This window comes from Aplidium turbinatum, chromosome 16 (assembly GCF_918807975.1).
Source record: "Aplidium turbinatum chromosome 16, kaAplTurb1.1, whole genome shotgun sequence".
NCBI lineage: Eukaryota > Metazoa > Chordata > Ascidiacea > Aplousobranchia > Polyclinidae > Aplidium > Aplidium turbinatum.
Genome location: NC_137487.1, coordinates 8,884,863 through 8,911,297, shown reverse-complemented (window position 1 = coordinate 8,911,297; position 26,435 = coordinate 8,884,863). Strand labels below are relative to the sequence as shown.

Sequence of the window (26,435 nt, the reverse complement as noted above, 5' to 3'; positions counted from 1 at the left end):
AACTTGGTTTAATCAAAGCTGAGAAGACTGCTTCATATAGCTGTAATCCCAAGTAGACCTCAGCTACACAACTCTTGAAGCGACAACAATTATAGGGTATTTGCATATAACAAAAGAGAAAAAAAACACAACATCAAGCATGAACCAAATTAACACTTAAAGTGTAGGACGGAAATATATTGTCTAATCTACAATAATGAAATCATTATTAAGTAAATATAAACTGAAAAATATAAGTAAAATATTTCTGCAAAGTTTCTCACAGGTGTCATTCCTAGAAATAGTGGTGATATCTGTAAGAAAAAGTGCCACTGCTAAATTATTCATAAATCCTATCGACACATGAAACATAATTAGGCTAATATTCGCTTATACGAAATGAAATGTACTTGCACGTGATAAGAATGGAGGGCAAACTAAAGAGCAGTTCAGCAGAGTTCCTTAAAGTGTAAATTGTCTGTTAAAGAAAACATTGGGAAATGGCACCTTTCTACAATTTTATGATAAATAAATACATAAAACATTGCTTTTCAAAAATACTGTTACTGTTTCATGAAAAAATCACTCCTCACTTTCTTCCAACATTTTCCACTCTATCAAATTTTATTTTAACTCTTTAAATAGCTTGTGTATGTTGTTGATTCTTTGGGCCATACGTAAGTGTTCTCTCTAAACCGCTGTTTGATCTCAGGTTGCACCCTTCCGGAATACAGTCCGAACAATCCACCTGTGCAAAACGTGTAAATTGACCAATTTTGAGTTTGAATATGTCAGAAGGCTATGTGTTGAAATAGCCTATACCTAAGAAACACATGCTGAAATAACATCAAGATTTTCTGTAGGTATCAATGTTATTTTCTTGAGGACAGTTTGTGCTGGTGCAGGTCGTTGGGATCGTGAGATGCAAATGTGGCGTCTTGAAATAAACTGCCGATACGATTCTTTTTGTGCCCCATTAAAAGCAACAAATGGAAAGTAGCCTATGGTGTAGCAACATTAGATAAAGCTACCAAGATCTGACTTTCCATCACTTGCCCTGAACGTCGAATAGCTTTTTAAAACAGAAAAAAAACATGTAGCTAAGTAGAAAACAAGGCTAAACACTATAAACAGTGTTGACAGGCGAACGTCAACTGGTGAAGAAAATAGTAGAAAACATACTGCAGTAAACTGACAAGTGACAATGTGTTCAATATACTAGCAGAGGACTCGGTAAGCTCACAGGGACCTTAGCAGTTGGGCTATGGTTTATTTGGTCTATTTTTGCTTTACAACAGCGAAAATCTTTTCTACTCTTTGCAATTTTATATGATGTTGAGGTCACCGGATTATTACGCGACCTAACCTTAATGCGTTATGCAAGAAAACATATAATCGGTACCGTTTTAGTCTCTGGTACGACCCGACCTGAGATCAAATCCACACCTACCAGAGCTAAAGTCAAGAGTGATCACCACTTGGCGAATGATCTGGTTGGTTGGTTTTAAATCTTTATCCTCGGACTGACAAAGCCTTGATAGGTTATTCCTTGTAGTTTCGCATACTTGTAGAGGCTCTTCACGCAGGGCCGGTTACCGAGATTGGCAGAGTGAAGTTTTCCGATTGTTGAAGTGTTGTTGCTGGGGGATTATTCCATTCACTAGATGCCGCTGAAAGGAGAGCAGTCCTGAAATGCGTTGCTCAAGCGCACACCCCGAGAGTCGAACCTGAGCCGCTTGATCTTGAGCTTAACGCGTAACCACTGAGCTATCGGGGTGGCTCACCTTTAAACAGATACACACACAGCAGGGGAAAATGTTAATTTATATTTGAAATTAAAAACTTTGAAAAACTTTAGAATAGTGCTGCGCCACTCAAACATATAACAGACAGGACGTCACTCACGACTTGAAAGTTTCACTACGTTTAATTCACGCCTATACCTGTGTGGATGAACAAAATTTTCTTTCCTTTGAAGCGAGTTGGATTGTTTTTCAGTTCTGACAACATGCCTTTGACAGCTTTTCCAGTGTAGGAAAGATCACATATTATTCCTGTGGCACTGGCAATCTCCAAGTAAAGCTCTGCAAGCATTCAGTTGTACAAGACGACGACGTTAACATTGCAATATAGACTAAAAAACGCTATCGTTAAAACTGAATTAAAACTGAGAATATCAAAAAAAGGGATACACTCATGGATGGATATCACACGTAGCACTCATGTTGGTACGAGAAGGCAATATTAAACCACCTAAATGTATAGCAATGTTATAAGCGCTGGTAAGTTGACTACCTGACGTGTTTAGACTAATTAAGCCAAGTCTTATCTGACTGATTCACAATAATTGTTGTAGTGAAATGCGAATGATTAAAAGATCTGTTATAACTTAGAGCTACCATATGTCCTCTTATAAGAGGATTTGTCCTCTTTTTTCAAGAAAAATGAATTGTCCTCCGAGGACACTAAAAAATGCTCAAATGTCCTCTTTTTTGACAGTTTGGGTTTTCATGCTGATATTTTCAACGGGATTATATTGCTTGATGACGTTTCAGCGACGGCTTGTAGGCTATTTGTTTTCTAAACATTTTGTATACCAATGTAACATGTTGACTTATAAATTCTACAAGAAATTGGCGCATTTTATGAAACTGTTGTTGAACGTTCATTGCCTGGTTCATTGTAAGATATTAAACGACATTTTAAAGGCCATATGCTCACACTTTCACAAAAAAAATATTCTTTTACCTACATACGTTTTGTATTGATACAACGCTTGTAGATTAGGCCTACCAACTGAGTTTAGCTCGTTTGTTACTTGAAACAAATCGAAACGAATGTCCAAAAGTGCTCCACTCCACAACAACGCTGTTCGTTTAGGACAGGGGTGACGAACCTTTTTGCGGTCGCGGGCCACTTTGTCAATTACACATGAGTTATCGGGCCACACAACTTTTTAATCGTAACATACTATGAAATCTTTTAGAAGCGACTCAAGATATTATTCATGAAAAGTAACAAACGGCAGGTGAAAGAAATAAAACCCAAACAGTTGAAATTGTTTTACGCAGAATCGAAACATACAACAGCAAAAAATAAAAACAAATCAACTTGAGCAAAAAGGATAGAGCAACAGTACTTGCACTGATAATGAAGGCAGTTTAATTTTCGAAGCGTTTGCTTTCATATGAGTATGGTTTCTTCGTTTTTTGGCTCTATCCTTTTTGCTCAAGTTGACTAAACGTTTCGACCATTATGCTCCGAAACAACAAATCAGTTAATGAAATTTCTTTTTCAAATAACAAACAAAACCCTATGCAAATCATACAGCTGAAGCTATCTAATGCAACATTGAAGAATAAAATATTAAAAAATAACATTGATTTTTTTGCTTAGTGGGATTTTTGGAATTTTTTTGCTTGACTAAGCGTTCAATATTCGGTAGAACAGACGATGTGGCAACTCTCAACTGCATACTAAGATTTTCATCTGTCAGCCTCGACCTGTAACGACTTTTTGTAAAGTGCATTTTATAAAAGAACTATTCGCATAGGTTCGTGCTGCTAAAAACAGATGACCCTTTGAGATTGTCAAGTTGTTTTGCGGGCCGCACAAAATTCTTTGACGGGCCGCATGCGGCCCGCGGGCCGTAGGTTCGTCACCTCTGGTTTAGGAGCAACTCATGAGTAAACGAATTTACAGACGCCTTCATTTCTACAAGCAGAAACTTAGCTGTCAACCTCAGTGACCGGGTCTGTGTCAGTGGTTCAAGGCCTCCACACAGTGCAGCCTACTGTTTTAATCCTATTTCTTGCAAATAACTTAACAATTTCGGGCTGACCATTCCTTGTTGAAAAAGTTAAGGCTTGACCTGGAGATCGTGCCTGATTTGTCACAGTTTGCAGATTTTTGCAATCATTGCTGTCTGACTGAAACTGTCAAAAAATTAGGTCTTTTTTTCACTTTTTGCTGACTTTTAAAAATATAAAATCATTTGTTGTCTTAAGGAAGCACTAGAAATGAGAAAAAATAAGTTAAACGTTCAGTCAATCGGTTTTCTTGTTTTTTTTGGTAACTTTGGCTGCGTAGGCCTATACTGTAATGATTTAAAAACATGTAAAAGATTCTTCAAGCGTAAAATTCTACTTGCTGGCAAAACGTGTCCTCTTTTTAGGCGATGAAAATATGGTAGGCCTATTATAACTGGAAAGGTGCTTCGGCCATACCAATTGTTAAACTTATCAATTATCTTATTTCGGTTTGAAGCAGGTCGAAACGTTCGCGTTTTGTCGCTTTTACCTTTTTTGTAGACCTAAGGTTTGTTGGCACGTTAGGCTTAACGTTTTCTCTGTAATGGTCAGAAATAAAACCAAACTGAACTGAACCCTGAGACAATCTCAACGTTTGTGGCAACTGCTGGGTCCAGACCAAGAGTTCTAGTTACAAAATCAGACGTTTTATACAGAGGTTGGCCTGAAAATCAATTCTGATGCAATGGATAAAGCGGGAAATGTATTGTTGCACAAACGTAAGATTTTTATGGGCATCCATTCATAAACACAATAGCTGTGTCTCTTGAGTTAGAATTGAGTTGTATGATGTGAAGATCTCGTACTGTCTCAGATTTTGTCATGAATTAACTCGTCTTCTTGGTGCAGAGTGCAAACTTAATAATCGAGTCGCCTGTTCGTGGACTTGACGATTTCCCAACTGTTTCTATGACTCTTGGTCTTGGTGCTTTTCCTTTGACGACCCCCTTTTAATGCGTCAGAAGTTTGCAATAGACATATTATACCGAAGCATGAAAGCGATTTGCAAGACACTACTTTCTTGTGTTTTAAGCATTACCTACCAATGAACAATTGTTATAGGCGGCAGAACTAGACTATAGGCTTCCGTGGCATCGTATGTTTTGGACGCACGGAAAAAGTTTCAATCTTTGTGCGTTTTATTGTTAGCTCATGTGTGTGAACGTCCATTAGCAATGTATACTAAGTTTTTAACTACCGGTAAGAGTTTTAAGATTAGATTTAACCTGAAAAGCAGAGAAATAATTTTTGGAGCACATGGTAATTAACTATCAGAGATACCTCTGTCTTCACTCGTACTGGTAGCATAGCCTTCCCCCACATGACTGTCAAGGATATCTGCAATATCTTCAGCTTTCACGTCTGTAATTCCCACTTTTGTTAGGGTAACATTTACGTTGTCGTACAAGAGTTCCTTGTTGCTTGCTATGCTAATGCCGTGAATTCTGTAATACAGTTTAGTAGGACCTTTCAGTTTAAAATATGATTTGGAATATATAGTCAATCATCAATCACTTAGGAAAGAAAAAGTCTTTGATCATTGAAACTTCGATGGTTGCCTGAAATATTTGACAGCCTTTTGCAATCTACAGTAAAACGTAAACTTTGGAAGATTAAATTGCTAGCAATTTAGGACAAGCTAATGCAACGTGACAAAATAAGAAAGTAAGTAAGAAAGTAAGAAAAGTAAGAAAAAGAAAGAAGATTTTATGCCGTATTTTCTCGATTATAGGCAGCACCTTCTATGATCGCCATTTGCTTGAACTTGTACGACACGTGCTAACATTCGTTTAAGCTTCTGTTAAACAAAGAAAGAGAGAAGATGGAATTCACTTAGCAACAGCCTTTGAAGATAAACTTCATATGCCGCGGCTCACAATCAAACTAGCACTCGTACTTCAATCTTTGTCCTGTCAAGTAATTAGCGATCGCCAAACCAGCAAGCACGCCTCCTGTTCCACAGGTCACTACAATGTCTTGGAATTCATCCAAAAGATTGTTTTCATTTATCATTTCTTCCCATGCGTTGATGTAGCCAAACAAGCCAATTGTACTGGATCCGCCTCCGGGAATGAAGTATGGCGCGTTTCCTGTTTTTTCTCTGTAAAAAAGCACAGCACTTCACCAAATCAACGAAGCTAAATTGTAATTAAATAGCAATTTCTTGTGTGAGTTCACATTTAAGTTTTTTGTTTTATTTTTAAATACTTCGGGATATTGTGTATATATATTAGGATATACAGTAGGCTACTTCAATTTAATGCTCAGTAAAATGTCAAGTATTTTGCATCAATGTTGAAAATTGATTTTCACCAAATTCAATAAGTTGATATGATCATTTTGCAAATGCTCTTTTCAAAAATTACTAATTCAAAGCGATATTTTTAAGTTTGAGTTAAATGATTTTAACTTTATTTCAGTTCAAGTTTTACTTTGCCAGGAGAGATTGAATCTTGCAGTTCTTTAATTGTATTAAGCCACTACATAACCAATTTTGTTGTTGATATGTTTTATAAAAATAAGATTTCACTGCGAAGGTTAGCTGCGGTTCCCTTATTCTCTTCGATACAATCTTCTTCTGTCGATTCTTCTAAGTTTGATTGAATACTCCAAAAATTGTCTCATTCTTCTGCAATAGAGTTTTGCACTGAAAGCTCCCACTTGCTGGCCTGTTGGTAAGTTGAGGGCAGGGACGTAACCAGCACAAAATTTGGAGGGGGAGAAAATAATTATTTTTGTACACGTGAATGAGCCCGGCAACAAGCTACCGAAGGTGGAGTACCCACAGGGGGTGTGGGGACTTCCCTCAAAAAAATTCGAAAAAAAACTTAATATTGCGCATTCTGAAGGTACTTTCAGCCTAAATCAATAGTAAAACTATGTCAAAGGCTGCTGTAACAGAGTGTAGAATTTTTCTATAAAATACAGTATTTTGGAAGGGCAATTGCCCTTTTTGCTCTCCCAGGCTACGTCACTGGCTGAAGGTACTCAAGTAAATGGTCCCCTGTTTCAGACTAGGGGCCGCAGACACTGCTCTTCGATACATTAAACACTTGAGATGGCTCACCAATGTTCATGTAGCCCAGCTATCACAATTAATGTAAATTGTTAGTCAAGCCTGAGCAGTACTTTATAACCACCCACGTCATTTTAAGTGCAAGAAATTCACATGCTTCGTTTTTGTGGAGTGTTCTGTAAGAGAATTGGTTTGCTTTTATTATCATAAATCTATGTATTGGAAACACTTTTAATTATTCTCGAAGTACACACCTTTCAAAGCAAGGTCTACAATGTCATTTCGAGATTCAATTTTTCTGGTTTCAGTTGCGTTTACAGTGTCAGTATTGTTGATCAACTTTTGTTAAGGGTTTTCTTATTATGCATTTTTTATGGAATGGACGACCAGCTTTTTAAGTTATAGCCTACAAATGCACTTTGACACTATGTCATAAAGACTGTAATCTTTAGTAAATTACCTTATCAATTTTGATAAGTTATCTGCCTTTTCTTTTGCAATAGGTCGTGTAGCCTTTGGTATCATGTATATTTTACTATTGCTGTACAATACTGGAAGAAGATTTCCGGGATGATCAACAACACCTTCGTCCTGCGTAAATAATGCGTTAGTTTCTAAACAACAATGAATAGCGCTGTATGTCGCATATGGAATACATTCTTGATCCATCACTCTGTCCATTGCAGATGTGCGTTCTCTTAGCGCTTTACAAGACATACAGGTTCAGTGCAGCTGTAGCCCATTAATGCGTAGATGAGTAAATAGCATACGGTCTATTAAGGCTTTAGACCTACCATAGTACCATATTGTCATCGCCCAAAAAGAAGACAAGTCTCGTCACTAAGTAAAATGCAAGTAGAGTTTTACGTTTGAAGAATTTTTTACACTTTCGTGGATGATTGTCAGATTCCGATTCAGGATATTGTACTGTAACCTTCACCTTTTATCAGGATCAGCTTAACAAGACCACAAAATTGCTTACACAAGATATGATTAAAATTATACACAAGAGTTAGATTCAAGATGACAGAAACGGACTCAACGAAAGGCGCTCTCATTTTTGCTCCTTGTGGCTGCATCATCAAAGATAACCAAATATGGGATAAGTAAAGTTAGTAAACTAACATTTTTTAGAAAACTTTTTCGTGTATTGACTACAAATTGTCACTTTTGAGTACTATTATAGGTTGATTTCCATTTTGGTGGCATAGCAAGTAGTACAAGTAGCCTAGTCTAATTTAAATTTGATCTTTAAAAGAAAATGAGTTCAAACAATTTAAATTCAATAACTTTGTAGAAAAAATTATTTTAAGGAGGTTAGTCTCTCTAAACAACTAGCCTCAATTAAACCACCCTCTTGAAGAAACTAGGAATTGACATGCCAAACACAAGCTGTCACCGAAGAGAAGGCATATAAGTCTATAAGCAAAATCCTGTTGAAAATTTAAACAAAAAAATTTAAAAGGAAAAAAAAGGAGGTCGTTTGAGCATTTTTGAGTGTCCTCCGAGGACAATTTATTTTTCTTGACAAAGAGGACAAATCCCCCAAAAAGACAACATATGGTAGAGTTACGATATATGGCCTACCGTAGCTATACAGCCTACAGTAGGCCTATGTGAAAAAATAAATTACCGGTTTTTGTTCTTTGATTAGGCCTATTATGAGATGACAATCCAAGTTCAATTCTCTGGCAGCCACAGCTGTGGCTCGGCAGTGATTAGACTGAGTTAACCCAAGTGTTATAACGGATTTGCATCCTTGTGCAATGGCTTGACCTAATAAAAATTCCAATTTTCGGACCTAAGAAAGTAGAGATACTTTTAAACAGGAAGATATAGTTGCAATGTAGGATAATTGTGAAGTCAACACTTATCATGTCAGTTAATAATTCTATTGTATAATACAGTAGAATTCGCCCATAGTGACTTTGGCTATAGCGACACTTCGCCTATAGTGACACCTGTAGCAAAGTCCCGTTTGCATACGCAACAGTTGAGTAGAACTCGGCTATAGTGACACTTCGGTTATGGTGACACTTTTTCCGCGGTTCCTTCAGGTGTCACTATAGGCGAATTCTACTGTACTACAAACCAATGACAAGAAAACAGTAACTGGGTTGAATAACTTTATTTTAGCATGACAAACTAACTTTGAAACAAATTCTAACCCGAACAACACTTGATTTGGTAAAGGTCTCGTCAGATCAATATCCGATATGGTAAAGATAAAGTGATTGTCTGGGAACGTTTTCGGCACAACTCGGCTCTCGTCAGAAGAATAATAAAGCAAAAGAAAACAGTACAAGTATCACACATCACTACAAGCAACTTTAGACTTACTTTATTTCCAGACAAAGTGTTTCCAGTCATATCATCTCGCTTGATGAATATTTCAAACTCACTTGGAACGTTCGGAATATTCCATTGGTGTAATGGTGTCGGTAAGGTACCCAGCTGTAAAAGTGATACATTTACTGTGGAAATTTTATTCCTCAGGTTGAGACAGGTTCTTTGGAATTTGAATCCTGGCAGTTTTGCACACGTGTAGGAGGTTGGGATTCCTAACGCAGGCCCGATCACTAATATAAACAAACCTCTATGTTTGTTGTGGCATGTAAATCGTTCAGCCGCCAGATGCCACTGAATAGTGAGCTGTCTTTGAAAATAGTTGTTCTAACGCACACCCTAAGAGTTGGAGTAGCGTTGCTTTAATTTGCTCTTATACAATTGAACTATCAAGAGGAGGAGGGAGAGTTATTGTCAGCTATGCCAAAAACGTGCGCGGATGCTACAGACTATGCTTTAAACAAAAGATCTAGAGATTCTCCCGTTCCAACAGTTTAATTTGAGAAACATCTTGCGTTAGGGAGCTTTCCCGATCTCTTTTTGGTAGACATATCACTTGGCCAGTGGTTTTCAAATGGGGGCCACTTGGCACCTAAAGTAAAAACACTTGGCGCTGTGGTGATACCTTTAAACACCATAAATCTGCAACACTTTTGCCATAATCTAATTAATGATGAGAAACATATCTTGCTCGTGATTTTATTTTAGATGGAAGAGGGCTGCGTAGGACTCCAACCTCACTTTCTTATCTCAGGTTTCAGGGTCCAATGGCAAGCAATAGTCGAGACGATTGGGTGAAACATAGATGCAATAAGATGACCATAACGACTTCGCGTCACGTCATGCTCTTGGGCACGTCCTGCAACTATGATACTGGGTGGTGCCTTCCTGTCCGTTGAGCTACATCCAATGATGAGCTTCTTCCGCACAGTCTATCACACATCCAGGTTTCGATAGGGTGACAAGCCGGAGTGGTGCTACTTAACCCATAGCTGGGGCCCTGACAGGTGCGGCTGCTACGGGCAAGAGCAGACCTGAGAGCAATAGACAACTAAGGGGTAACTCCATATTCCCCATTACTTCAGAGTTCCCACACTGGAGTCTTTCCCACCAGTTGTAGTTTTAACGTCATGCCAAGGATAAAATCTAACTAAAGGCAAGCTGACATGTCTGATATATTGTAGATATTTAACAATGACAAGCCTGTGGGATGCAAGTATTAATTGAAACGACATGTAGTCTAGAATAACTATTGAGATGCAAGGAGTGAAAGTTCTCAAAGTGACCATAAAACGAGGGTTTTTTGGATGTAAGGGTTGGATAAAGTGGGAAGTTTTGTGATGAAGTATCAAAAAGCATTATCTGACAATCTCAAAGGATTTTAATGACGGTTTACTGTTATAGCACGATCGACAAATTAGTAGACCATAGGATTGTTAAAGGCACTTTTTTATTGAAATTGGATAAATTTTTGATGACATTTTCTATTTTCCTACAATGTAAACTAGTCTTTGAAATGCTTGAAGAGAGCAGGATGATACACCGCAGTAGCCTACAGCCGGAAAGGTTTGCATTTTTTTTTGTAACATGACATTCGCCATATTGTTGCTTATATATGAATTTTTCATTAATACAAAAATTGGGCTAATTTATAATTTGACATCATAGCACTCATTGAAAATTCGGTTACGGTATGGATTTTCCTTTTTTTGAAGATTTAAACATGGGTTTATTTGGAATAGTGTTATTTTGTGATAGGTTCAGTAGTGGGCTTCGATCAGTTGGTTTTGAATCTTTATCCTCGGACTGGTCAAAATCTTGATAGGTTATTCCTGGTAGTTTCGTATACTTGTAGAGGCTCTTCACGCAGGGCCGGTTATCGAGATTGACAGAGTGAAGTTTTTTGATTGTTGAAGTGTTGTTGCCGGGGAATTATACCATCCACTATGTGCCACTGAATGGAGAGCAGTCCTGAAATACGTAGCTTAAGCGCACACCCCGAGAGTTGAACCAGCGCCGCGTGATCTTGAGGTGAGCGAGCAATCACTGAGCTAACGGGGCGGACTGTTTTATCACTGACTGATGTTGACTGTTTGCAAACACATTGCAGTAGCATGTCATTACTTTCAACTTGCTCCTTGTTTGTTTGTTGAAAATTTATTGCTTGTCCCGATTGTCTGCTATCATCATCATTACGTTTCTTCCTCGTATTGAGGGTTGGATACAATGCGCCATTGTTCTCGACCATGAGCTGTTCGTACTGCATTTTCATAACTTAATTTTGTCCATTTAGTGATGTTTGATGTCCAAATCATTCTTGGTCTACTTTGTTTCTTTTACCGTTTATCTTCCCTTCTATTAATGATCTTTGTAACGAGTTTTGCCTTATTGTGTGTCCGAAATACTTTAATTTTCTTCTTTCGACTATTTGTAATAGAACTTTGCTTGAATTAAATTTGGATAATACTTCATCGTTAATGATCTTTTGTTTCCATGAAATTTTCAACATTTGCCTGTATGACCAGAGCTCGAAGGCATCGATCCGTTTTTCCTATTTTTGTGACACTGTTCAAGTTTCAGAGTTGTATAAAAGGGTTGACCAGACATAGCATTTTAATATTCGTTGACGAATTGATAAATTTAAACTTTGATTGATTAAAACATTTTTCATTTTTCCAATATTGTTCTTGCAATTTCTATCCGTCTTAGAATTTCATGTTCACACCTCCCATCTTCAGTTGTTAAATGTCCAAGATAAGAAAAAGATTTAACTTTTTGTATATTTTGATTGTCAATTATAATTTGGAGTACTGGAGTGTCTGGTGATTTTGAGATTATTATTGATTTAGTCTTTTTAGCATTAATTTTCATATTAAATTATTTTCCAATTGAGTTAACATTGTCCAATATTTCTTGAACATCTTCTTGTGATTCAGCCAAAACACCAGTATCATCAGCATAGCGTAAATTTGTTATGTTCAATCCGCCAACATTTACCCCTTATATCATCAATGCGTCGAAAAATCATTTCTGTATACAAATTAAAAAGACATGGAGAGAGTAGCCTACACATCCTTGACGTACTCCACGCTTGATATCAATTCCTTTAGACAAATCTTTTTCCATGCGATTAAATGCTTTTTGATTCCAGTATAAATTGATAATAAAACGTAAGTATTTGCCATTCATACCAATATTGGCCAAACAGTGAATCAGTTTCTCATGGTTAACTCTATCAAATGCTTTCTTATAATCAATGAAACATGCATAGGCTATACATCTTTATTTACTGCATTGTAACTCTCACAAATCGTTCTGAAATTAAGTATACCCTCTCGTGTTCCTTTACCAGTCATAAATCCACTTTGAGTCATGCTAACCTCATTCTCAATAGTTTTACGATTTATTAACAAAATTATTTTCAAAAAAATTTTCAGTACATGACTGATCAAACTTAATGGTTCTAAAGTCACTGCAGTTCTTTGCTTTGGATTTCTTTGGTAGTCTGACAAAAACAGTTTCATTCATTTCTTCAGGTATAAATCCAGTCATATAAATTTCATTACATAATTTGTGTATGCGTTTGACACTTACGCCATTGAGAGCTTTTAGCATTTCTGGATAAATGTTATCCTTTCCTGCAGCTTTATTACATTTCAGATCTTGAATGGCTTTCTCAACTTCAGATATCAATATTTCTTCACCTTCATTGTTGGTAATGTCTGCTATAAACTATAAACTGTCTGCTATAAACTTGTAATAATAGCCTTATTGATTTTCTGTTGTAGCGAAAAAGTGTGAATTATTATCACTGAACGCTTTAAAAGTAATTAAAGTTTAAATTTTTTTTAGTACGGTATCGGCTAATACCAAAAGCTGTAAATCGATAATATAATCAAATCAACTTCGTTTGAGCAGAGCGCTTATACAAAATATTGGACCATAAAAGATCACATTTTCGGTTTATGTGACTTTTTTGTTTGTACTTCAAAATGTAAATGTCTAACCGTAGAACTTTATAGATAGCCTATACAATTTAAAGAGTTGTTTAACAAACATTATGTAGTGAAGATAAAGGTGGGAAAATTGCCAAAAAAGTTTAATGGTAGTAATGTATCCTCTTGGAAATTTTTCATACAAGAGGCAGCCAATGCTTGGAATCAAGTGCGACAATAAAAGAAGAAGAATGTATCCTCTTGATTAATGGCTTGCAATTAAGCATTAGTGATAAATTATTATACGATAAATCGTTATCAAATTATTTCTTTCCTTTATTTATAAAAGCCATTTTATGGAGAAAAAAAAGTGCAATCATTTGCAAAGATAAAACACTCTGGCAGACCTTTGGACTGTCACCAAAGCCTTACTGTTAGGCTACATCGACAATTAGTTAAGCCTACCATCGTTGTAAAATACAAAGTAATTTATATCTTGTCCAGTTGTCATTAGCAATAAGAATTCTTGCATAATGTTGTTTGTTATAAGTGAGATTTTATTTGAAGCTTTTTTCCTCTTCTGAAAAAGCTGCTTTCAAGAAAAATTGTTCTCTTGTAGTGTTGGCTGATGATGTCGCCTATAGAGAATATGCACTGAGTGAAAAGCACACATGGGCACGATTGACTGGTCAGTAGCCTACTGTAGATGTGGTTATGTCCGGCAGGTTTCTTGAAGTCTCTGACATGGCTATGTTTATTTGGCTCTTCTTGTAGTGTCAACCTTTTGTCTCGTAGGTTGTTAAGGAAAATAAAACCGTTGAACAACAAAAAGTAGGCTACTGTAAAAATATAAAAATACAAACCACAACTTTTTCTTTTGGAATCCCTTTCAATTGTCTCGCCCATTCTGGAGCTTCATAAGGCACGAGAGATAAATACTTGTTCATTTGACTCGGCATGCTCCACAGATGAAGCTCATTAAAGTTAGCACTTTTTGAACTCCACCTATGAAACTAAGATAAGGGTAACGTTATGTAAGAAACTTACTTTTTATAAATTAATACAAAAAGTTCCACTGTATATCGATCTTATTCTTTCTATTCATTCAACTATAAGCGAAATATTCTGTTGCGTTGCCAAATTAATGACGAAAACGTCTCCCCTGGTAAAAAAAATCCGTGACTCGAGTCCCTGTGAAAGCACTCGGTGTCTTGGTCAGGGCGTGTTAACTGTTTCCCTGTATTCCCTGCCAGGGGTGCTACCGACATCTAAGCGCCTACTCAGTTTTAGACTGTCAAATTTTTGTCGATTTATTTAAAAATAAAGATGAAAATACTGCTACGAAAGTTCTTTATTCAATGGTTCACACCACACAAAGCCATATTTATCCGAACCTTCAGCCGAGAATCACGCAGTATTGTTTATCTGTCTAACGTTTTTTTGGCTATTAGAAATAAAAGACGTAACAAAACTGTTGCATAATCTCAACATTCAATAGCTTCATCATAGAATCATCTATATTCTGGGTTATCAGTTGGTATAACTAGGCCTACTTCAAATCAACGAACTGTAGGCTAGTCTTGCAAGCTAAGGCTCTAAAGCAGCGTTTCTTAACCGGTGCGTGGAAATGTCGCCAGATGGGCTGCAGGAAAACTAAAAAAATATTGAAAAAAATGTGTAACATATTATTTTAGAATTAGAGATAGAAGGTATATTGTCGGCTGCGTAGCCGAGTGGTGAGAACGTCTGCGCGACGTTCGAAAGGACGTGGGTTCGACACCGCTCCAGAGCACGCGGCTGTGTCTTGTCAAAGACACTTAATGGCAAGCCAAACTAAGGGGAGAAGCTGACTCGAAGACTATATGTCACTTCGCTGCTTCCTTCGTCTGTTGTATCCCTACTGTGATCGCAGAGTACTGTAGAGCCTATGTTATCGCAATGGGCGCAAATAAAAGCATGATTATTATAATATTATTATTAGGTAGCCTATAGGCTATAGGTGTTCTCTGAATTTGGGGCAATGAAATAGGGAGTTGAGTTTATTAAATAGGATACTTTGTTGGTCAAAACTTTTTTTTCTACCAAAGGTTGTGCTGTGTGCTTATTATTTGAAATTATTTCAATATAAAGGCTTATTTTGGTCTATTTCGTAAAAAACTTTTTCTTTCTGTTTTAGCTTATCCCATTGAGCATATAGGCCTAGTACGGTTCTTTAAACATAATGTAAGTAAGTTATGAGGCTTTTGCAATAAAAACTTACAAGAAAATCAAGAGAAATACAGGTACCGTAACCTATAACCAAAAAGTTTTGCTCTCGATTCGCTCGCCTGGTGCGCAATCACATTCTCAATCAAAGGTATGCAAGTGCACCCTGAAGGTTAAAAAACATTGCTCTGTGTAAAGTGTGTCTAACTTCATGTTATTGTAAGCTACGGCACAAAGACACTTTCTGAAGTTATGCCTGCTAGTTTGGCCTACGACTTTTAGTGCAACAGCAGCATCATCTGTAAAAGGTACGCGCTATTGTTCTCATTTTAAAATGCACGTTTGAAAAGAATGTCAATATTGGTCGTTTGCACAATAACTTTTTCACAAAGCATAATATGCTTGGAATTGTTTAGCTGGCAGGCAACACGTTGAAAAAATCTGCACGTAAAAAACTTGTTTTTAAGCACCGGTAGGCTACTGTTCGGAAGGCTCAATTGCATCATGGCATGTACCTGTAGCTTTACGTTGTCACAGGATTTTTGCCAATTCATGACGTCATAGTCTTTAGCTCCTTCTGTCATTAGAAAAATGACGTAGCTAAAAACAGTCGGGAAGGGTAACGCTTTTCATTCGTTTATTTTGTGAAAATAACTTCAGTCTTCTTTTAATCCTTTTTGGTACCGTACTTTATGTTGCATGATTTTCAATAAAAATGGCGATTTCTACATGAAATCAAGTTCAGCAGAAACGGATAAGAAAGCGACTCAGTGAGTTGTCCAAGAATAAATCAACGGTGTATCAAAGAGCTTCAAGTATAAAAGAGCTACGGTACCTCCTAGAACTTAGGCGGCAAACTTGTTCAACAGTTTCACGAATATTCTAAAAAAGATGCTTTCGCAGTTGCCGAAGTTACTTCAGCAAACCAATGAGTTTACCATCACTTTCCTTTCTCATAGAAACAAATCGAAAATGCTTATACTTTGCAAACACCTTACCACTCCTCAGAAGAAACACCACGAAGTGCAAACACTATTTTACTGCTGGTGCTTTATGTGACATGTGCGAAAACAAATGGGCAGGCATGGAAGAACCACGTGGGCCTGGGCCCACCTACTTTATTTTCTGGGTGGGCCTACCCACCCACTTTTGAAAGCCAAATTTCTTTGAAAAGGTAGCGAAAACGGCAAATCAAAGAGGGACTTCTAAAAAAAGGTCTTCACTCATTTGATACACACTAGTTTGATTATCTTTGATAGCTCAGTAATGAAATCCATTCTTCAAACTTTTCTGTTGAGCCTACTATTGATGGGCAGCACGTGTGAGTGTGGTTGAATGTGATTGGTGGAGCAATCTACCAATCAATATAATTATTCTCTATGGTCTCTATCGTTAAAACAATGATACCATTAATCATTACGTATGCACGTACTGTATAATGCTGTAGATTATTAGGCCTACTCCCAGGTGGTATTATAATTGTGTGTGTATTGTTGCCTTTTTATTTATATGTACATCGCCATATTTTGTACAGCGTTATAGAGCAATTTAACTTTTTGTAATTTTTTTGGCCAAATTGTGCTCAAAAATGGAAAAATTTTCACATATTGGCACGAAAGGCAATCATGAAAACACATTGTACAAACAATTTCAAGTATTAGGAATGCAACAATGAAATTGGATTGACTTTAAATGACTGTTGCGCTTCTGGGCCCACCTACTTATAAAATGGTTCCTCCATGCCTACAAATGGGCTTCACTGATCAAATCTTCGATTAACATCAAGAGAATGATTTTGCCTCTTGTCAAGTAGAGGTTTCTGTTCACTGGTCCTGCTTTTCCAGTTTCATTTCATTATTCAGTTCAGTTCAAATTGTTTTTATTTCTGACCATCACAAGGAAAAACTATACCAATGATAACAGGAGGTCTAGAAAAAGGTAGAAACGACAAAACGCGGATGATTTTTAATAAAAGTGGCGATCTCTACATGAAATCAAGTTCAGCAGAAACGGATAAGAAATTGCGACTCAGTGAGTTATCCAAGAATAAATCAACGGCGTATAAAAGAGCTTCAAGTATAAAAGAGCTACGGTACCTCCTAGAACTTAGGCGGCAAACTTGTTCAACAGTTTTACGAATATTCTAAAAAAATATGCTTTCGCAGTTGCCGTTGCATATTTCTGTTCACCTCGTTATCACCTTAGTGGAGCCTGTCTGACCACTTAACACTTAGGTCATGGGCCCATTGCCTTTTAGCATGTTCTGTCGCTTAGTTCTTTTTTACCGCCCGAACTTTACACAGTTTCACTATGTCACTTATTGCTTTAGCCCAGGGGTGGGCAAACTTTTTAACACAAGGGCCAGTTAGGAAAATGTAATGCTTACAGGAGGGCCGCACATCAAATAAACACTAATTCATATTTTCAGCAATGAAGTTTATCTTATTGAAATTTTGTACAAGAAGGTCATTTTCCTGCAGTGAATTCAATTCAAGCTGGATTTCTACAGGCGCAAAACTTATTTCCCAGGTAGCCTGCGGGGGGTGAAAAGACGGGCATATCACTTCTTAAGCTTCGAAATTGTGTAAATCGAGATGAAAATAGCCTTAATTTAAATAGCCTTATTTGGGGAAAAATAGCTGGAAGAAGATGAAGGGCCGCATAAAAAATGGAAAGGAGCCGCACGTTGCCCATCCATGCTTTAGCCATTCGACTCTTAACCTTGCCTTTGCTCATTGTCTCTCATCATTATTTTGTCATAGTAGTTAGGTTCATGTAGCTTGAACATAAACTATAAGCTACAAACGTTTTCGGCCATACACACGTTAGCCCTTATCAAGTAACAAAAAATAACTGCTTATCATATCTACAATGAAAATGAATGACTGATCTAAACACTGAATTGAAAAACGAAATGCAAAATGAAACGGCAGAACAGAAGAAAGGCACATCACGTGGCGTTTAAATTACACCAGGCAAAGACGCAACATATGACGTATCAAGAAAAGACGTTGAGTAGATAAGAAGCACCTGAGGCAAACAACTGTGTATTGAGGCGAGTGTATATACTGTGTATCTGTGTATACTGTGTATATATTGTATATATGTATATATACTGTGTATATATGTGTGTATATGTATATATGCAACTGTGTATATATTCTCGCCTCAATACACAGTTGTTTGCCTCAGATGCTTCTTATCTACTCAACGTCTTTTCTTGATACGTCATATGTTGCGTCTTTGCCTGGTGTAATTTAAACGCCACGTGATGTGCCTTTCTTCTGTTCTGCCGTTTCATTTTGCATTTCGTTTTTCAATTCAGTGTTTAGATCAGTCATTCATTTTCATTGTAGATATGATAAGCAGTTATTTTTTGTTACTTGATAAGGGCTAACGTGTGTATGGCCGAAAACGTTTGTAGCTTATAGTTTATGTTCAATTTTAATCCATTATGTTAAATGCCGTGTGGTTGTATATGTCTGTGGCTGAAGAAAGTAACCTCTTTACCAAAATTGTATTCATGTAGCTTAGTTTCAATTTGCTGTAGCTTGTAGCCTATATTTTTTTACGCCCAGTATTGTGCCACTCAGTTTTGGCCTGTAGGGTATCCTAGTTTGGCTACTGCAGATTTATATAATAATCGTTTTTAGGTAATGCTTCCGTATGTTTGCTTTTTAGGCACTAATGATGCTCTACAGTTGTAAAGCGAAATGCATAATATGCCATAAATAGGGCTCTGCTGATTTTTAATAATACTGTAAAATACGATAACAAGATGGCAACAGTGGGTAACTGTTACGTCACACACGAATACCACACCTGGTAAGTAAACTACTTTCCTACACCAGCAAACTGAGTCTCCGCAATTTTTCAGTCTACTTATTTTGCTTTCAAAGTAGGCTACAGAATACTTGAATCATAAAAATGCTCGCTATGCTCATTTAGGCCTATTTTAAAAATATTAAATTAAATCATTTAGGCATATTTTAAAGTGCTCATTTAGGCCTATGTGTATCCCATATGGCACAAAATTTGAATTTACCTTTCAGCTTCACTGCAGTTGTTTTCAAAACCAAAGACTGAGAGAGAGAAACCTTTTATTTTGTCTGCTGCGAAAAATAGTATACAGTACCGTACAAATATATTCAACAACAGACAGGAAGCAGCGAAAGACTATATTAGTCATCGAGTCAGCTGCTTCCCGTGTTTTTAACGTGACAAATGTAAAGCATCGGCATTACGTTGCAAACAAGATTAGCATAAGTTCCGCAAAATGTAAACAAAAAAGTGGATTCCTGTGGTTTCATTGTAACATCAAAAAATATCATGCCCTACAAAAGTATGAGAAAAAAAAACACCTATGCAAAAACAACAACTGTTAACTGCTAGCATAAAGGACGAAGCAAAAACACTAAAAGTAGGCCTATCTTTATAAATTCATACTTTAACAAAATCAGTCAGTTTATAGGCCGACTTGAGTAGCCTACAGTTAATAAGATTGCAGATTTGCAGTCGTTAATAAGTAGTACGTAGCACAAGTTTGTGAGTAGTAAGCCTATACATATAGTACTAACAAAACAATGAAAACTATTAATACTACAAAAAGTGCTCAATGCCAAGCAAAAAGGCAAAGCAGAGCGAATTAAATCAAATATAGTTATTACTATCTGAAGCCTTTACAAATTGTTTCACCTAACGGATCATCAGAAAGTTTGAAAAAACATGCAAACAGTAAAGAATCGATAATTCTGAAAAGATATTAAGTATTACAACTGTAATTTAATCTGCCAAAAAAAAATCTCTAAACCTGTACTTCCTGAAAAGATATTAAATATTACAGCTGTAATTTAATCTGCAAAAAAACCTCTAAACCTGAATTCCTGAAAAGATATTAAATATTATAACCGTAAACCAATCTGCAGAAAAAAAACTTCAGAATTACTAAGGACAACCTCCATCCGCCACGACAAAGTTTCAATTAATTTGTCCCAATGGAAACCAAGCAACATGATGGTATAACAAGCAAACATGCAACATGATGATATAAAAATAAATTTTAATATTTTTGAGTAAAACAAATTATTTATTCACCTAGTGAAGTTCATAAATAAATTAACCTATCCCGGTGAGGATACCATAAAAGGTGAAGGATTTTATGAACTACAATCAAAATGAAAGCTATTCAGATCCGCAATTCAGTGGTATCATGCTGAAGACATTGTGGGCAGTGGCTTATTCTTTAATATTTTTCTTACAGTATCAATCGTCTACGTGTAGCGTATAATAACAGCTATAGAATTTTATTTCATCTTCCGAGACGTATAAGTATAAGCTCTGTGATGGTAACTAACAAAATTACGACGTTTCATGCTCTCCTTCGTAAAAGTATATATCAATTTACTGATCGCTGCCTTAACACATCGAATACGTGGATTCAGCATTTGATGAATTCCGAGTGTTATTATCAATCTGCTTTCTTCCAGCATCATGATCGTGCTCTCCAGTCTGAAACTTGTGGTATTTGTGTAGTACCGATAGCTGCTACTCGTTCTCTGTGTGGTGTTGTATTTTGTTTTCTTTATGTGTTTGTATCCTATGGACCAATTCTACTTGTGTCTGAAACAAAATCCAAATAAATAAATAAATAAGTTCCAAATAGTTATTTATGATGAGTGTGAAATTAAGCTGAACTTATAAGTGTAAAAATTTAACATTTTTATCAAAACGTATTGATGCTTTCTTGATATTGATATTTATTGATATTCATTTACTAAAATTACAATTTGTGGTCACGACTCACGACCCATGGTTTGAGAAGCCCCACAGGTCAAGTATTTGAGAGATGAATTCAATTATTCAGAGAAGGACTCAAGCAGATTATGCAAGATGGACAGAAGCACAACACGAGATAGTGGCACAAACAAAGCAAAATGCGAGAAGCACAACACTTGACAATTCAATCAAAAACGGTTAAAAGATAGGAAGCTCCGTGTGGCTTTATGAGCAAGTTGAGCGGTCTCTCAAATGTTTGGATTTCACCATATTTTTGCTGTGACACTGTATTGACACTATGGTTCTTTAGTATTTCTTTTAAAATATTTTTTGTTATTGTTCCAGACAATTGTTCACCTAATCAAACGTCATATAAAAACCGTTCAAGTCTACTGAATATTACGTCATGGAAGTTGCTAGAAAATGTGCCAAAATTGCACCATCGTTCATAAGACTTGTGTCAAACCTGTTTCAGTTTGAAACCTGTTTAAACATGAAACATTGGATCACCAGCTTGAACACCTGTTTTGAATTGCGTGACAATGTCTTTCACTATTGCGTCACAGTACTGCATACGTGAATTTGAGATATTGATATCTATTCTGGTCATTCGTGAAATGGTTGCTTGAAAGTTAGTCGCACATTTAACTGTTTGCTTAGTGCTTGCTAGCTAGACAAAAATTCCGTCTTTAACTAAGTAGTTTGTATTGTAGTGACAGTTTTTAGAGGCGTACGGTGTTGCGTCCCATTTTCGATAGCCGCGGGCTAATTTTACAGGAATACACTTTTTGAAAAGACGTTTCAAAAGAGTGTTTGTTTTTCGGTCATTACATACAGACGAACGGATTCGGGAATCTTACGTTACAATTTTCCCACGAAGAGATTATGGTTTACCGCTGTGACCAGTTATAAGCTTGAAAAGGGCTGTATGACTAGCCGAAAAACGTTCGCTTATTGTTTTGTTTTAATAATGTTTAATGTACAGTAGTGTTGTTGCTGAGTTACGTCTGTTCATGCCAGCTAAACATAGCAAATTTGCCAATGGGTTATATTGCCTAACCCAGTGGTTCCCAACCTGGGGGTCGCAGAGCACTTAAAAGAGGGTCGCGAAGCTGTTGCTCATGCAACAACAAAAGTGAATGTAAGTAGGACGAGGTACCGGTCCGCTAGCCATTTCATTCGGATTGCTTGTAGCACAACATTATTGCATCAGTATGCGTCCACTGTGATGTAATAAGCGTGACTGTACTACAGTCACGTTTATTTCATCACTGTGGACGCATGGCCTTATATGTTGCATTTTAGAGGCAAAAATTAAGAGGCTGATTGATGCATTTAGCTTTCCTGACAAAAGTGTGTTTTTTAACCCTTCAAAGGTTAATATTTATTGAGGGAGGCATTTGCTGAATATTTCCACAACAAAAAAATCTGCAATATTGCTTCAACGATATAACAACTCAAAGATCTTGGTTCAACTTGCACCAAAGTCGCCGTTGTTGTGTCCTCGGATAACACTTTCAAGTACAGGTTCTAAATATTGTCCCTCCCTCTCTTTGTCGTGATAGGATGGAAAATGCCACAAACGACCAAGCCAATCAGTTTTCATAGTGTTTATCCTAAAATCCTACGTTATTACATTTTTAACATCTTTTTGCACTGTAAACCAAAAACATCAAAAGCGCAAACGATGATTTCACATTGAAATGAACACTGACATATAGAATAATACTCAATGGCCAAAAAGGGTATTAAAGCATTTCTTTTTAGAACAGACAATACTTGTTAATGACTGAATGTTTTGGGTTCTGCTCATTCCAAGTCACGAGGTTGCATCACTGGGAAAGACGCTTTTCACAACTTTCACAAAGTATCTATGCATGCTTGACATAATTTATCAAATCGTACTAATTGGGAAGATATCAAAATCAATTGGAAAACTTAGATTAAAGGCTTCAATGGAGTGATTCGTCTTATATATAGCACCAACCGCTCTTATTTTAACAGAAGAATAACACGAGATGGGACAAACAAAAAAAGAGTAAAGGTGAGTGAGTCTCACACTTGAATCCAAGCATCGGGGATGAAAAAATAAGGTTCCCAGTGTACTAAGCCTTCAGCACCAACCAGAGTAAGGTGGCCAGTTCCTTTCTCTTGGCCGTCTTTACTTCAGCAACTATGCCCACCCAATTTATTACACCCTGGGTAGAGGTGAGTGGTATTTGTCAACAACCAGCATAAGCCGGGAGTCGAACCAGGATTGCATAATTGGAAAGAGAGTGCCTTACCCGCTGCGCTATCCCACCGCCTCACATTTATAAGTCTTTCGTTCTTAGCCGCTTTTTGTGGTTTTCGTAATTCTGTAGGAGTGTTTAATGTTGAAGGCCTTTCGAAAGAATTGGGTGAATGAATAGAAGGTATAGGGTTTAAAGACGAAATCAGTGTTTTCCTTTTCCATCGCTTATAAGTTTATCCTCAAAATGTTTGCAGCAAATAACAGAATAGAAAGATGGGTCCAATTAGCACGATTAACAAACTGAATCTATTTGGCTATTAAATCGTCCTTTTTAAAAGGAAAACGAAATAATGCAACATTTTTGCCTGTGTCATAACAAGACTTGTATCTGAAAACAACACATTTATTTATCATTTGATATCCAAGTTGAATGCTATATTGTATTACTTCAGCTGCAAAAAATAAAAATAAATGCAATTTGCAGAATGTTGGCCTATAAACTATGCATCCGCCAATATTTCAAACTGTTTGTCATCTTTCTTCACTCTCTGCAAGACTTGTGCAATCAAATGATCATCTTGAACTACAGTGCAGTAGTGTACAGTACACATCATAACATAACTGTTTTCTATACTTTCTACAGTAGCCTATAAGCTATAGGCTATTATGCTATGACATTATCACAAGAAGAAAACTGAAAATTAGTGAAACAAGCAAGTTGCAATGCTGACGAAGTGCAATTAAAAGTTTTTAAATTTTTAACCATGTATAAATATGAAAGCACTGAACTAATAATGCCAATATTTCAAACTGTTTGTCATCTTTCTTCACTCTCTGCAAGACTTGTGCAATCATATGATCATCTTGAACTACAGTGCAGTAGCAGTAGTGTACAATACATATCATAACTGTCTTCCATACTTTCCACACTACAGTATATGCTATAGGCAGAGATGGGCGTGATCTTGAGCTTGAAGATCACTTTTTTTTTGGTGATCTTGATCTTGATCTAAGATCACTTTTTTTTGTGTGATCTTGATCTTGAAGAACAATAAGATCAAGATCACTTTAAAATTGAAGTTTACTTGCTGGAAAGAGGCATTTTTTAGAACTCGTACTGTACAAAGTAATTAGTGGCAACTACTAACATTAAGCCACTGTTCATACGATATGTGTCCAACAAAAGACGATTTAAAGTCCATCTAATCTGGTCAGTGTTGCCATTTCAAATAGAAAAAAGTTTTCTGTGTTGGTCATAATAAAGAAGTCAACTTCCGTGTAGCCTACTTTATGTTGACTTATAATAAAAATGATTTAACTTTGTTCACAATTTCCATGTGTGAATTTTAAAGAAATGTTTGCTTTCTTTGGCTCAATTTTAGATGTTTCAAAACTCTAGAATGGCGGTGTTAAAAAATCTGGACTCTAGCCGACTTTGGTCATGTAAAGTGGTTTATTGCAGAAAATCAACCAGACCAAGACTTGTTTATAATGTTTAGGGTCTGAGTATGGAGCGGTTTGTCTGAACGAAAACCTCTGAACTTTTTTGATTACAGACAACAGTATCAAGGTTGCCAGATGGGTCAATGGTGCAATACACATTGACATAATACAGTGAAAGTTAAAACTACTTGGTAACACGAATAAAACTCCCACATGAACCAGACAAAAATTTGGTAAAAAATGATGCAGTTCAGAGTTTATTTTTATTTATTTATTATAAATAAAAAGCATAACACTAATTTGGCGACTTTTTCAGTACTAGTGTGTGTAACCTCGGCCTTGGGTGTGACCTTGCGATTATACGCAAACTACGTCAACAATTGATAGGCCTAAATAGCAACAGTCACTAACTTATTACAATTCTTAGGCCAGCGATCGAGTAGTTAAAAGTTAGCAATACCAACTATATAGGCTACCTTTACCCAGGTTGCTTATAGTAATTATTTTATGCAACATCATTGATCAAAAACTTGATTTTTTTTTCAAGTACTGTACACAAAAAGTGATCTTGAAAGTGATCTTGATCTTCAAGATCACGATCTTGATCTTCAAGATCACATAGTTTGGTGATCTTGATCTTCAAGATCACCTATTCTTGGTGATCTTGATCTTGATCTTCAAGATCACCAATACTGGTGATCTTGCCCATTTCTGGTTATAGGCTATTTTGCTATGACATTATCACAAGAAGACTTGATAGCAATTATTTAAAGTGTTATTGTGAAATGAACAAGCTCTGAAGTTCAACGGTATTCTGCATCTCTCAATTAACCTAGCAGCAAAAACTAACTAGCAACTCCAGCAAACTTAACTTGTAATATGTTAAACTTGAATTCTTATTTTTTAGCTATGTAAAATAAATGACAAACCTTTCCTTTTTGACTATCATCAAACGTGTAGCCTACTATAGGCTATTAAAGTTAGCAAAAACTAAGTTATATGCTTAATAAGTTCAGCAAAACTAAAAGTGATCTATACTAAGTTAGTTCACTCTTCACAACACAACTTTGCTACTGCAAGCATTTCAAAATAACAAACTGAAATCATTTTCCCTCCGAATTAAAGTTAATCCTCTCTGTCGTCGAGTGCATGCTAAACGATTAACCCAATACGTGTCATCTTGGTGCTCGTGCAGAACACACGCAGCGATTCATTTCAATGCGAAATCATTGTTTGTGCTTTTGATCTTTGATGTTTTTGGTTTACAGTGCAAAGGTGTATCAAAAAAGTAATAAGGTAGGATTGTGAAGAAAGGGGCGTTCTTCCCGGGCCCCGGCTATCAGCACAAGGCTGAGCACTCACTAGTACAGCGAGCAGTTGCGATTCGCTAACCATAACGGTGTAGCTTCCACGCTAGCCATTCAGACCATCCAATCAACAATATGTTTCTCCGCAGCCGATTTGTAGCAAGAATTGACAGCGATTTTGAATAAACACTTTGAAAACTGATTGGCTTGGTCGTTTGTGGCATTTTCCATCCTATCATGACAAAGAGAGGGAGGGACAATAATTAGAACCTGTACTTGAAAGTGTTATCCGAGGACACAACAACGGCGACTTTGGTGCAAGTTGAACCAAGATCTTTGAATTGTTATATCGTTGAAGCAATATTGCAGATTTTTTTGTTGTGGAAA

The 26,435-nt window shown here is 36.6% G+C and overlaps 1 protein-coding gene across 1 annotated transcript; it reads right to left on the bottom strand.

The window, feature by feature from the left end:
* Nucleotides 1–100: 100 nt before the first annotated feature.
* LOC145785173 (uncharacterized) lies at nt 101–14,044 on the bottom strand. Its single transcript, XM_082596868.1, has 8 exons — nt 13,949–14,044; nt 9,145–9,258; nt 8,438–8,605; nt 7,265–7,395; nt 5,686–5,889; nt 5,070–5,233; nt 1,923–2,063; nt 101–727 (listed from the first exon to the last, which is right to left on the bottom strand). Exons 1-8 carry the CDS (start codon nt 14,042–14,044, stop codon nt 609–611), a joined length of 1,137 nt encoding a protein of 378 aa, XP_082452994.1. The 3' UTR covers nt 101–608.
* Nucleotides 14,045–26,435: the final 12,391 nt, after the last annotated feature.